This window comes from Ambystoma mexicanum, chromosome 2p, assembly GCF_040938575.1.
Source record: "Ambystoma mexicanum isolate Mex_15411 chromosome 2p, UKY_AmexF1_1, whole genome shotgun sequence".
In the NCBI taxonomy this organism is placed as follows: domain Eukaryota; kingdom Metazoa; phylum Chordata; class Amphibia; order Caudata; family Ambystomatidae; genus Ambystoma; species Ambystoma mexicanum.
Window position 1 is genome coordinate 1118449959 of NC_090923.1, and position 13571 is coordinate 1118463529.

General features: G+C 44.0%; 1 protein-coding gene across 3 annotated transcripts in view; it reads left to right on the forward strand.

Moving 5' to 3' along the window:
* Positions 1–13571, forward strand: part of CCDC88B (coiled-coil domain containing 88B) — a 1445666-nt gene that overhangs the window by 649342 nt on the left and 782753 nt on the right. For all 3 annotated transcript variants that reach the window (XM_069645149.1, XM_069645150.1, XM_069645151.1), the window contains exon 17: positions 966–1110. In XM_069645149.1, the coding sequence (XP_069501250.1) occupies positions 966–1110 (145 nt within the window). The remainder of the gene's footprint in view (positions 1–965; positions 1111–13571) is intronic.

Consider the following 13571-nt stretch of genomic DNA (forward strand, 5'->3'; position numbering starts at 1 on the left):
ATTGTGGTGTCCTATGTAATTTGCTGCAGGTCTAATGTATTATTGAAATCTTTAAAAGATTAGATTTCAAACTAATCTGGCAGCAATATCTCTGGTGACATAGAGCCAATCGAGTTTGAAATATTACAGTTCTGATGACGATTGCTCAAGTAATCATAGACATGTAATGGCACAAAGACCAAATATTACTTAAACATCAACAAGAGACAGAGGAGGGCATATAGGTTTCAATGGATTTGGCCACAGTAGCAAGCCTACTGGTTTACAACGTTTGGGGACTATAGATAACATACCATATCCACCTCCAGCTTGTGTAAATTAGGGTAATTTTGAAATGCATTGAACCACCTCACAGTTGGTGATGTCATGGCAGGTCAGGATGTGCTGATGTACGTAAAAGGGAAGTTGCATATTTTATTGTGATAATTTGTTTCCCAATTGGCATTTTATCAAAGAAACGAGAAATAACTAAATAGATAAATCCATTCAAATTTTTACTCCGTAAATTCATTTAATTTAATGCAGTTCTGGGTTGCAGCATATGGTTGGCTTTTCCTCCACAAGAAAGGAGTTTCCTTTCAAGTCCCAATCCCTTGGCTGTAAAATGTGGTCCCAAACCATTTGGAAGTGAGAGCTGAACTCCAGACTAAGGAAACATTACCTTCATGTGCATTTGTGTTTTAATTCCTTGCTGTCTTTTTTCACAAAACTCGCCTAACATGCACAGCTGGCCATGTTTAGATGTTCAGGCCTTACTTGGGTGAACAAGGCACGGATCTTGGTATTGCGGTTGCTGAAACACATTTGTGGGAGGGCAAACACTTGCAGGTCTCCTTTTCAGTTTTTAGAATCACCTCATCTTGTTTGAGAATGTTTCTCTGCAGGTAAATCTAACATGGTTAGCACTCCACAAAACATCGAAATTAATAAATGAATAAAAACAGTGTATTTCTGTTCTTTTACAGCAGTCGATATCAGACCCTGGAACAGCGCCTGGAGATCTCCTTTAGGGCCATGCTTCAGATGAAGGAAGACCAGCTCAACGTGCAGAGGGAGCAACTTGGGGAGCTTCTCAACATCAACCAGCAGCTGTCCGAAGAGTTGCAGCGTGTAAGAGATATTTACCTCCAACCAGCACTCTTACTGCAATCTACCAAGGGCACATTGCAGCATCATAACCTGCAGCCATCATGCCCTCATGCACCATTCCTGTCAGCTAACACCCAAATGCCATTACCCACATCCAAGGTGCCCCCCCCCCATCCTCCATAGCCAGGGCTCCTAAAACCTGGAAGTCTAGCTCAACGGCTTCTAATAGATCTTTAATTTCTGATGCATGTTTAATGCGTGTATTAATCAGTCTGCAGGCCAAGAATCCTTATTTATTAACACATATTGTTAAGCAATTATCTCATTTTCAACTATTGAAAAGTGGTCAGTGATATTTACACTTTGTGATATATGTGCGTTAAGCACTTTGTCTGCAGCGCCTCTTGTCCAATATTCTGATTGTACAATCTGTAACTTGATGTTTACATTGTGTAACTTGATTGTTTTGACTAATATACATAATGTAAACACTAATCAGAAAAACCTACATTTAAGAACCATGAAGTGCGGCCACAAACTCAAAGAGTTTACTTTGCCCCTCTTTGCACAAATGCCCAGAACTGTGCACGGCTACCTCAGCATACATCTCTTACAGGAAGGGCAGTGCTGATCCTGCAGGAGACCAACACCATGATATTAGGTGACAGACCGGTCATATCCTAGAACAAGGTTCAGTCTACTGCTGCTCTACTATTTCCAAACAGGCACAGAAAGAAATGTAGCACTCAGCAAAAATCTCATCCAGGCAGGGTTGGAGTTCTGCAGGAGCAGCTAGGGAATAGCAAAAAGGCAGTTTGGCTGGAGAAATGTTCACCCTCTGCAATGGGCATAAGGCACCACAGCTCCACCACTGATCACACTGGGCACAAAGCAAAGGTACACAAATTCATACATTGTAATTCATGTTTACATGTGATTTAACACTTGCCCCATTCACTCCTTCACCCCACTCTCCATTTCCACCTATAAGCCACAGCCAATGTGACCATCTTCCATCTTGTCATTCTCTTGTCTACTCTGACTTAAGGGGATAGCCACAGATGTCAGTTGGAAATCAGTCTGTTACTTGTGTATGTTTTCCAAACAGTTAGCCAAACTTGTTTTTTTCCAGTCTTTTGCCGACTCTATGGAGCAATATTTTCTCGTTTGCATCCACTTATAGCATCAGATCTGACCATTCTTATCAGACTGCCAATTTAAGACTTCTTGTTTCCAACTAAAATTCTTCTAGTAGTAATGTGTCATTTGTGCCTTGGTTTTTCAGTTCCACAAAGCTTAGCTAGGCTTATAGTAAGCATGCAATTGAGCTTTATCTAGAGTGTTGTTTATAGTTTTGCTGATAGTCTGCAACACTCCCCCATACATACCTTATGGTATGGCAATCCCACAAAGTTTCAGAAGGTGCCTCCAAGAGCCACAACCTCTCCAGGGGAAACTAGATTAATTAAGGTTGATGTTAGCTGTGAAATAAGATGAGACTAGTATTTGCACTCCTAAAGTGCATGGCCTAAGTGTCTAATACACCTCTCCACGCATCATCAAAAATCTCTTCGTTCGGGTCTTTCTTCTAGGTTTTTTAAAAAAATGTTAGCTTTTATTGGAAGTTAGTTTCAATAGCCCAGACGTAAACAATTACAAAATTCATAATATCTAATCACTGAACATTTCCATCTGCACAGTAATCTCACAGCGTTTCTTAATGCTAGGAAATTGTTGTTCTGAGTTTGTTTGTTACAAAGCATACATTTGCATCATGGCTTGTTTTTCTTTGCCGAACAACATTGCATGTTTTTCACAGGCTGTTACCTTTCATATCGTGTCACACTGTTTCGTAAAAGTAGATGCTGGAACGGCTATACATTTCAAATAATGTTAATCTTCATTTTGTAGGTGAAACATCTCTTTCGAGTTAGTTAATAATTCTTCTACCACTCTGACCTATTTGGGACATATATTTCAGTCCCTTCTTGTTAAGAGAGAATTCCTACTTTTGGATATTCTTAGGCCCCTCAGCTTATTAGGGCCCCTCAGCTTTTTTTTCCCCTTTATTTCTTGGGATCACTGAATTCTTTTTGGTGGCTAGAAGGACTTATCCTGCGGCCCCCGTGCTATTGAATCCCTTTCTCCATTTGTAAGCCATGTGGTAATGGGTCACCCCCAAGGCTCTGTCTCCCAGGCACCCCATTTTTGCCCTGGGCTGATATCACCCTACATTAGTTTTAAGGAATAAGTTGGTGGCAAGGCCTACACTTCCAGGCCCCCCCATTGTTGCCCTAAGCTGATATCACCCTACATTAGTTTTAAGGAATACGTTGGTGGCAAGGCCTACACTTCCAGGCCCCCCATTGTTGCCCTAAGCTGATATCACCCTACATTAGTTTTAAGGAATACGTTGGTGGCAAGGCTTCCACTCCTAGGCACCCCATGTGTACTCTAGGCTGATTATAACACTCTGCATTGATTTTAAGGAATACGTTGGTGTTGTACTTTAGTTTTGGCTTCACCAGGGGTGCAAGCCATTTTACTGCATTGGTAGCCCAATATAACTTTTTGGTAGCCATTTGGGCCCCATTGTGCTTTTTTTTAAACCTGATCTCGCCCATTTTGTATTTCAGAGATCCCTTTGTTCAGGGCAACCAGAAGGTGGTCTTAAAATGGCCTTTCTAACCATGTGGGCTCTTTGTGAGCTCTCATGGCACCCTCCATATTGGTTTAAACTCATTTAGACCACTCTAAGTCCCTATGCTCCCCCTTCAGGGCTTTATGTGGACAGGGGCTAGGTGGGGCAGAGCCCTGGCACGCTCCAAAAACTGCTAATGGACCATGGATCTGCCAGGGCTCCCTCAGCTCCTGTGCAGTAAGGACCGACATCGGCTACTCGAGGTAGGAACGGATGAAGTCTATGACAGAAATATGTGCTGGGAAGCTAGCACTCCCAAAGGCTGCTTGTATCCAAATGGTTTATATGACTCGTAGCTTGCAGTCTATTTCGCTGTTAGGGTGGCGTTATAAATGAAAGGCCAGTGTGCATTATGAGCTCAGAAGGGGGTTGCAGATATGAATCACTGTCATGGATATGTCATATGTAAAATGTTGTGTTAGTTCTTGTGTTCCCACAAAAGCTCTTTAATTTTATGCAAAGCAGCCAGTAGCTTTTCCTTCTTTCTCGTTGGTGATTTCAGACCCAGCTGAAGATGCATATGGGCTCATAGTGGTCAAACCACTCCTTTTGGCCATGATCAGCACAATTTTGCCATGCCTCCTTTCCAGAGCCACCACCCTTGATTTTGTACCGCACTTAAAGCATTGTCTCCCTCTAACTTCCCGGGGGGTGGTCTCGGTTGAGTGGCAGTTCCACTGACCAACCAGTATGGTTGGTCATCTGACTCTTTGCGTCCAGACCCCTCTAGTGATTGGTGGGCTGGTCTTTGGCCAGTCCCTCTTGCAGGGTTACCTAGGCTCTACCTGCTCCCTGCCTCATACTTTATTCTGAACACTTGGAAGAAGCACGTTTTCCGACCTGCTGATGGAGATTTCCCTCCCATTCCTGCAGTTATTTTTTTCAAAATAAAATTTTATTATTTTTCGTTAATAATGAGACAAGCACTGAAGCAGTTTACAACATGTAACATACTGCATTTTGGAACCTCATACACCTCCTCAACCGCTCCCATCCCCCGACCCCTCCCGCAACAGCATACAGCAATTGAAAATACTATAAAAAAGTCAAAAGTCAACCATAAATGTGATCCGTCATATTTTCTGATCCCCCCCGCCAGCAGGCTATTTCCCACATTTGGCAAAGAAGAGAAGCCAGATCTCTTCCGCCCTAGTCTTCGACTCATTCAGGGCATGTGTTATATATTTCATGTCATCGATCGCCTAACTTTCTGAACCCACTCCTTCTCTGTAGGGGCTCTATTCAGTGGATCATTTAGGCTATCTGCTGCCCTAAGCCCAACTAAGCAGAAACCCAACTTTGCTCCACCTCTTTGCCAAACTCTAAACCTTCAGACTCTGCCAATTTACCAGACTCTGTCCTCTTTGATCATACTGTGTCCCTTTAGCCTCATCTGGTCACAGTTTGGCTCCATAACATTAGGACGTGTTTAAAGCTGCAGGGATTAGAAAGTTATGGCAATTACTCTATTAATTCAAGCATGTTATCTGTTATGTTAGCTGAACGTGTGCTTCCAGATCTCAGATGCACATGATTTGGCAGTGTGTTCGGCAGTTGAGAGTAATGGAGCGACTTGTTGAGGCCAATTGCCAACTTTTTTGTTTAGGTCAGAGAATGATCTTTTAGAGGAAGAAATCAGAACATAATTAGTCTGCCAAATGGACACAAGTGAGGGACAGTTGCAAATTGGAATTTCAGTGTCCCCACTAATACCTGTTTTCTCATTAGTCTCCTGCTGTCACCTCGCGCGAAGCTCCTAGACTTGTCTGTAATATGAACAGTTCAGACAAAATGACTAACATGTGACCTAGTTAAAAATAAGTTTACATATGAAATACATGCAGGTGGTACAGGAACATGTTTAAAAATGTTGATTTAAAAGGAACAAGCCTCCTTCACCTGATTCTAATGAGACGTTACAGCGCTGGTGTCAGTGTTGCGTATCATCTCACAGGCTTCTTGATGTACTTGTGCATTTAGATTTTCCCTGTTACATTTTCAATGCTGTACAATCTATTTAATATTTGATCCTTTTGGATGACCACAGCTCTCAGAAATGTGGTTCAGGGAAGGGAGAGTAGGGCTTGTTTCTAAACATTTGAGTGCCCATCTGTGGGGTCTCTGCGCTTGACTTAATCATAAGCATGCTTTTAATAATGTTAAATGATGCGTCATTTGTAAGCTTTACCTTTCTGTAGGGAACATTCCTGATTTTTGCAATGGCTTAAAACATGCATGTTGTGTATTTGAACAAGAAAGTTGGTGTGTGAAAAGTGATTGCTTAGCACTGTTTGTGTATATTGATAAAAACAACTGTGAGAATGGAGAGGGACACAATGAACACACATCTTAATATCTGACAAATATGTCTGTGATAAGGGTTGTATGACTGAATCACTAAATACCTAATGCACAATGGGTTTTGTGCTCATTTCCTTTTCTTTTTATTTACAAAAGTCCCCCGAATGATAAAGCTTTTATAAACCTGAACCATGTATATATTTCTGATGCTTGTGGAATCTGCTTAGATCACATGCTATGCATAGGCCGACATCTAGTGGTAGCTGCAGAGTATTACAGTTTATGTTTTCGAAACTCGTGCCAGTAATACTATCCCCAGTGTGACGTCTACTGCACCCATGGTCCTTCACGTGTCGAGGTCCCTCAGATTGTTTTTTTCCACCATCATAGTCGGACGCATATCGCAGAGTTCCTTCTTGGCTGATGCCATTATTTAGAAAAAGTTTAATTCTAGTATTTCTTTCTGTCCTTTTGATATCCGTTTACCGCAAGATCTTCGGCGAAGGCTTCAAGGACAAGTTTCAATCGTCAACGACACAACATCTGTCTCAACGATCCTTTGTCTATGGCCTCTGAAGGCCCCACCGGGCCTCGGCCCCTTGAACTGTAGGGAAAGCAGGGGAGGTTTATATTCTAGTCTCGTTATGAGAATGTATATTTCCCTTTTCTCCAATCTATTTCGCCAGGCTGCCAGCCCCATACATCATGGAAAACACACCTTTTAAATGTTGCCGTTCCTGTAATAGGATGTTCCCCTGGAAAGACTTGCACCGGGTCTTTGTCTCCCCAGGGATCATGCCGAGGAACAGTGCAAGTCTTGCAAACTGTTCAGGCTTAAAACCCTAAAGGACCGCAAGACCAAACGCTGGGCCCACCAGGGCTGCCATGGACGTCGAGGGAGCCTCCAGCGACAGCAGCATCAACGTCTTAAGTGACGCAGAGGGTGATCAGGATCCATCGGATTCCCATGTGCAAGCCCCTGACCCCAACAGGCAGGACGGCGATTCTGCAACGGGGACGACACACGGCAGCTCAGGCACTACCAAGTGTCACCACACTAAGCACACATCCCACGGCCGATTGTCGACCATGCCACCAACCGATAGGCCACACGCGGTGTCGAGGGGGAGGTCTGAACTTTCCCTGTCCTCTGGGCAATCATGGTCGTGATCACCACGCGAAAGGCCCTTTGAAACAGACGGTAAAGTCAGTTTCCGACACCGTGTCTAAACTTACAAAGTCCTCAGGCACTGACAAACGGGCATTGAAAGATGCATCGATGCCCTCCAAAAAAATCCCAGAAAGCTCAAAAATGAGTGAGTTAATCAAAAAGCACGTTCCCAACACCCTGTTAAAGGCCCAAACGTCGAAAAACCATAAATCTTCGATGTTCCAAGATAAAAAGGGTCAGGGTACTAAAACCAGGGATTACACTACCCCTGAGGGAACTCTTTCAGGGGCTATGCACCATAAGAAAACCGCTGTCCAAGAGCCCTGCCTCCCCTACACCTGCACCCTCTCTAGTACCAAGCTCCTCACAGTGGACCACAGAGCAATTTGATAAGGTATGAGAAGGATGTCCTCTTTTATTAATTTCTTTGATGACCACCCCAAAGTCCTCCAAAATCTTCAGAGAGCCCAGCAGCCACTCTGAGCGGGGCAGCAGTCATTACGCCTGCCGCCAAAAGATCCCGTCTAGACACCATGCAGGCTACCAAATCGCATCAGGACCTTGGGCAAGATACTTATTACCATACCATGCAAGGCTCACAAAACCCTGGCACATAGGGAGACCCAGAGGACAAGGGGGGACACGGTAGACTTGGACCAATATAATGTTGATGACGATGAGGACTTATACATCATTCAGTCCCCAGATCACACTGACCGACCAGAGGCTGGCTCCCCAGTAGACAACCAGTTGCAATATAATGACCAGCTCTTAAAGGCAGCAGAGCACTTCAAAATAGCCACACAAGAAGCACAAGTCAACAAAACCTTTGTGGAGGACATCCTTGGGGATAAAAAATCAGCAGCCCAATTTATCCTCCTGTTACAATCGGTACAGAGACGCATCCAACCCTCTCTGCTTACACCCAATTTAACCCGCGCATCGAGAAGATGTTCAGACCAGCCCCCTCAAACACATTATATATTAGGGGGCAGTTAAAGCCTGACTCTTTAGTACTTAGTACTACAAGAAAGAGGGCGAGAACCTCTACAGCCTCTGCTGAAGCCCCTCCTGACAAGGAGAGTAAATAAATATGCACCCAGGGCAGGAAGGCAGCTTCTGTGGCAGCCTACCAAACAAGGATTGCTAATAACACTACATTATTAGCCAGTTATAATTGTCACAAGTGGGATGAAATCGCTCAACAGACTCAGTCCCAGAGCCCCTCAAAACACAGCTCTCACTCACCATTGCAGAGGGGAAACAAGTACCCAACTGCATCTTCAAAAACAACTTGGACGCAGCAGACAATGCAGGGAGAATCGTGGCAGAAGGCAAACTGATTAAACGCCACGCTTGGCTACGCAAATCAGACTTCAAACTAGAAACCCAGGCAACCCTCCTAAATATGCTTTATTTGTCAAAGCGGTGGAGGATTCTCTCAAGAGTGCAAAAGAGGAATATGACACCATAAAATCCCTAGGGCAGCTCACCAACAAACCTTTTGGGCAAAGAAGGAGCTCTAACTATCACCGTTTCAGAGGACAAAACTCCCAACAGGCTGCAAATTACAATCAAGGTGGCCAAGATTCGTCCTGGGGTTCATCACAAAGGCAGTCCTCACAACAGGGTTTTCAAAGAGGCCAAGGAATGTCTCAAAGTAGGGGCAGATCCTCCTCCTGAAGAGGGCACTCAACCCCCCCAAGCAATGACCACCCGCTTCAGGTTCCCTCCCATGCCACTCCAGTAGTAGGTTGTATTTCACACTTTACCCACGCATGAGAGGGGATCACTTCGGACAAGTGGGTACTTTCCACCGTGGCAGGGAGTTATTGCATAGAACTGATCCAAATGCCATCCAACCACCTGCCAAGACAAGGGCAGTCTTCAAGGAAGAACAATGAATCCTGTTGGAAGAGGTGAAGGTGCAGCTTCTAAAGGACGCCATAGAGATCGTCACGGCAAACCAGGTAAACAAGGGTATTTATTCAATGTACTCCCTTGTACCGAAAAAATACCTAACAATGCACCATGTCCTAGACCACCGCCCTTCCAACACCCATATGTCCAGCGACAAAAATTCCACATGACAACGCTACAAGAAGTGATCCCACTGCTAAAACAGGGGGACTACATGGCAACCTTGGATATGAAAGATGCATACTTACATATTTCAATGTTGCCACCGCACAGAAGGTTCTTTCATTTCAAAATAGCGAACCAGCACTACCAATTCAAGGTGCTACCCTTCGGCATAGCCTCCGCTCCAAGGGTATTCACCAAGGTACTAGCGGTAGTGGCAGTGCATATGCGCAGAGAATCAATCCCAGTATACCCTTACCTGAACGATTGGCTGATAACAGGGGAATCACCCCAAATTCACAAACAAAATAACCAGAGAACAATCAAACTCCTGTTCCAAATGGGATTCTCAAACAACAAGAAAAAATCGAGTCTCGTTCCAAGCAAGACCAAACAGTTCTTAGGGGCTGTCATAAAAACAGAAGAGGGTCTAGTCTTTCCATCAAACGAAAGAGTGGAAAACATACTGCTGCATATACCTCAGTATCTAGCCAGTCGCCAAATAACCATACGCAAAGCAATGCGCTTGCTCAGGATGATGGCATCATGCATTTACCTGGTTCCCCATGCGCGGCTGCGCATGCGTCCAATGCAAGATTGGTTAGCGAAACAGTAGTCTCAGGCAAGCCGTCAGTGGGACGATCTAGTGGTTGTTTCGCTAACCCTAGTTCAAGCACTACTCCGGTGGACAAAGGAGAACCTGTTAAAGGGAAAACCTTTTCACAACCCTACAGTGCAAGCAGTTGTAACAACATACCGATCACTCACGGGGTGGGGAGCCCATTACCTTCACCACACAGCGCATGGCCCGTGGACAGAGATCACAGCTCAAAACCACATAAACCTTCTCGAACTGCTAGCAGTGCTCAAAGCACTGCAAGCTCCCCAAGTTCATCTGTCAGGTCAGACAGTACAATTCCTCACGGACAGCACAACTGCCATGTTTTACATAAACAAGCAGGGGGGCACAAACTCTCCAAGTCTGTCGAGGCTAGCACAAAATATTCCAAAGTGGGCACTCGAGCGGGGCATGTTCCTAACATCACAACATGTTCCAGGGAAACTCAATTTTCTGGCAGACTCATTAAGCATAGATCCTCTACCCGAAGAGCATGAGTGGCAACTCGACAAAGATATCTTAAACAATATCTTCTCCAGATGGGGTTAACCCCCTTTAGACTTTTTCGCCATAAGCTAAAACACCCAATGCCCAGACTTTGCATCCAGGTTTCCCCAATACGGGTCCAAGGGGAACGCCCTGTGAATAAACTTGTCAGGGAAATTTGCCTACATTTTTCACCCAAACCTGCTACTGAGAAGGTTGGTGAACAAAATGCACCAGGAACAAGTGACACTAACCCTAGTTGCTCCTATGGGGGCGAGACAACCTTTGTTTCCACATCTGCACAAACTGGTGATGTGCGATCTAATCAAACTCCTGTGCCCCAACAACATGCTCACACAGGACGTGTGGACAATGTTCCACTCACAGCCTCAATCTGTGAACATGGCAGCTTGGCTCCTGAAGTCATAGAGTTTGGACATTTAAAAGTACCTCAAAGGTGTATAGACATCCTCAAGGAGGCATGCAGACCAAACACCAGACACTGTTATTTCAACAAATGGAAAAGATTTGTAATATGGTGCCAGTCAAAGAATATAAACCTGATAGAATGTATTCCATCATACATTCTCCACTACATGCTCCACTTACTAGACTCCGGGCTAGTATTGAACTCCATTAAGGTTTACCTGGCAGCTCTATCCGCGTACACTACTTCTAAAAGCAAGGTCTCCTGGTGGAAGGTCCCGGTCATTAAGGCATTCAAGGAAGGAGTAAATAGACTCTGCCTTCCCATTTCAAACCTGCCTCCAGGCTGGGACCTAAATGTGGTACTTGCAAAACTCAAGGGACACCCCTTTGAGCCTATGAATAAATCCAGCCTTAAACACCTTACATATAAAACTGCTTTTCTGGTGGCTATCACCTCCATAATAAGAGTCAGTGAACTACAAGATTTGTCAGTGCAAGACCATTTCATTTTCATCCACAAAGACACGTTTGTGCTACAAACACACCCTAGGTTTTTACCTAAGTTCATATCTAAGTTCCATGTGAACCAGTCCATCGAACTACCAGCTTCTTTCTTTCCAAGCCCTTCAATCTCAGTTGAGAAAAAACTCCAAACACTAGTTGTAAGGATGGCGGTCCTTTACTATGTAAACAAGACAAGACCGCTAAGAAATACAGACCAACTGTTTGTCTCCAAAGCCCTTGGCAGGAAAGGTGATTGCGTCTCAAAAAACGCCATCTCCAAATTGATAGTGAAATGCATACAGCTCTGTTACTCTCTATCAAATAAAAATCTGGCTTTCCCACCAAGAGCTCACTCTACAAGGGGTACAGGAGCTACCTTGGCCTTTATTGCAAACGTCCCTCTAGACGCCATTTGCAAAGCAGCTGCATGCAGCTCTATTCATACCTTTACTCAGCACTACTGCATTGACACACATTCTAAAGCAGATTCCCAGGTGGGACAAGCGGTGCGAAAACATCTATTTGCTGTTGTACCTTCTCACATTGCACCTCCTTCTCCAGACACTGCTTGCTAATCTATGCATAGCATGTGATCTAAGGAGATTCCGCAAGCCTCATAAGGGATACATTACTAACCGTAATCGTATTTCTGTTTCTTGTATCTGCTTAGATTCACATGCGCCTCGCCTCCCCTGTGGCGTAGAAGGTGCAAAGATGTTTCTCTGGCTTGATCTGCAATGATCTGCTTTATTACACCTGTACTCACGCTACACTTCATGCTACCTCATGTCAGAAACAAAACAATCTGAGGGACCTAGACGCGTGAGGGATCATGGGTACAGTGGACGTCACACTAGGGATAGTATTACTGGCACGCCCTGTCGATGTCCCTTTTTGATTTCCGAAAACAAAAACTGTAATACTCTGCAGCTACCACTAGATGTCGGCCTATGCATAGCATGTGAATCTAAGCAGATACAAGCATCAGAAATAAATACGATTACGGTGAGTAATGTATCTCATATAAAAAGTGTCTGAATGCAAATCATTTAATCACATCTATTTGGGCCTAATACATTCAGATAACCCTTGGTATCTCTTCTCCACACGGGAACTGAAAGGCAGTTCAGGCCATTGCAAGCCTTTGCACAGACAAGGCTCTCTGGGTGGGCTACTGCCTGTGTTCTGCTCCTGCTGAGTGAAGAAAGGTTATCAGCGCAAACATCACATGATCGGCCTAAAACAAGGAAATAAAAAATTACGTTATAAACATGAAGCTCCGGTGGCAATCTGCTGCTGTAGGCCCTGGCCTTCTTGACCTGATTATAAATACACCACTGGCTCTATTACTTTTACCACATCTGTGCTACACAACACCTGGCAGACACCAGCCCTGCCTCCTGTACCTCATCCTCCTCATACACACCAAATATCATCCACCATGGCATGAGGCGTTGCGAGATACTGTCAATCCCCTTGATCCACGAGAAAATCCTCCCTGCCAGGCCTCCAGATAAAGTGCATACCTGGCCTTTTTAACGCATGAAAATCTTGTAAATACGACAGCTTTATTATTTTCCTGTGTACATTTACACACAGGTTTAGAGCAGAGGGCAGTGCAAAGGTCAGGTTACTTGACAGAAACCAGAAGGCTTCTTCTGATTTGTATTTACATCAATGTAATTGCAAGCCACCTCTGAAACAGAATGTATTTCTCTGAAGCCCTTCAAAAAAAGAAACAGCACACTGTGATAAAAGGAATGGTTTCTTTCCATTCAGCTTCTGCTGTGTTGATGCTCACGAGACGAAAAGAACCACTATGCATATTTATTTTCCTAGAATTTTAGGATTGTATAATTAATAAAATGGAAAACTAAGTTGCAATTGAGAATTTATATTTTGTAACAAATTATGCTTTTTTCCAGTGAAAGCAAACCAGTATTGCACAATTGTATTTTTCAGAGTTCCTGTGCTGTGTATATAATCATGCGGAGGCAGATCATTTTTGCACTTATAATTTTATTTACACTCCTATAAAAACAGTGTGTAAAATGATGACTGTGCACAGTCTAGTTTACATCCATTCAACCTTGCAGCCAATGGGGTACATTACTATAAATGGTCAGTGGCAGCAGAGTCTTTGCTCATGGGTGGGTGATTGCCAATTGAACCAATCACAGGTGTTCTAG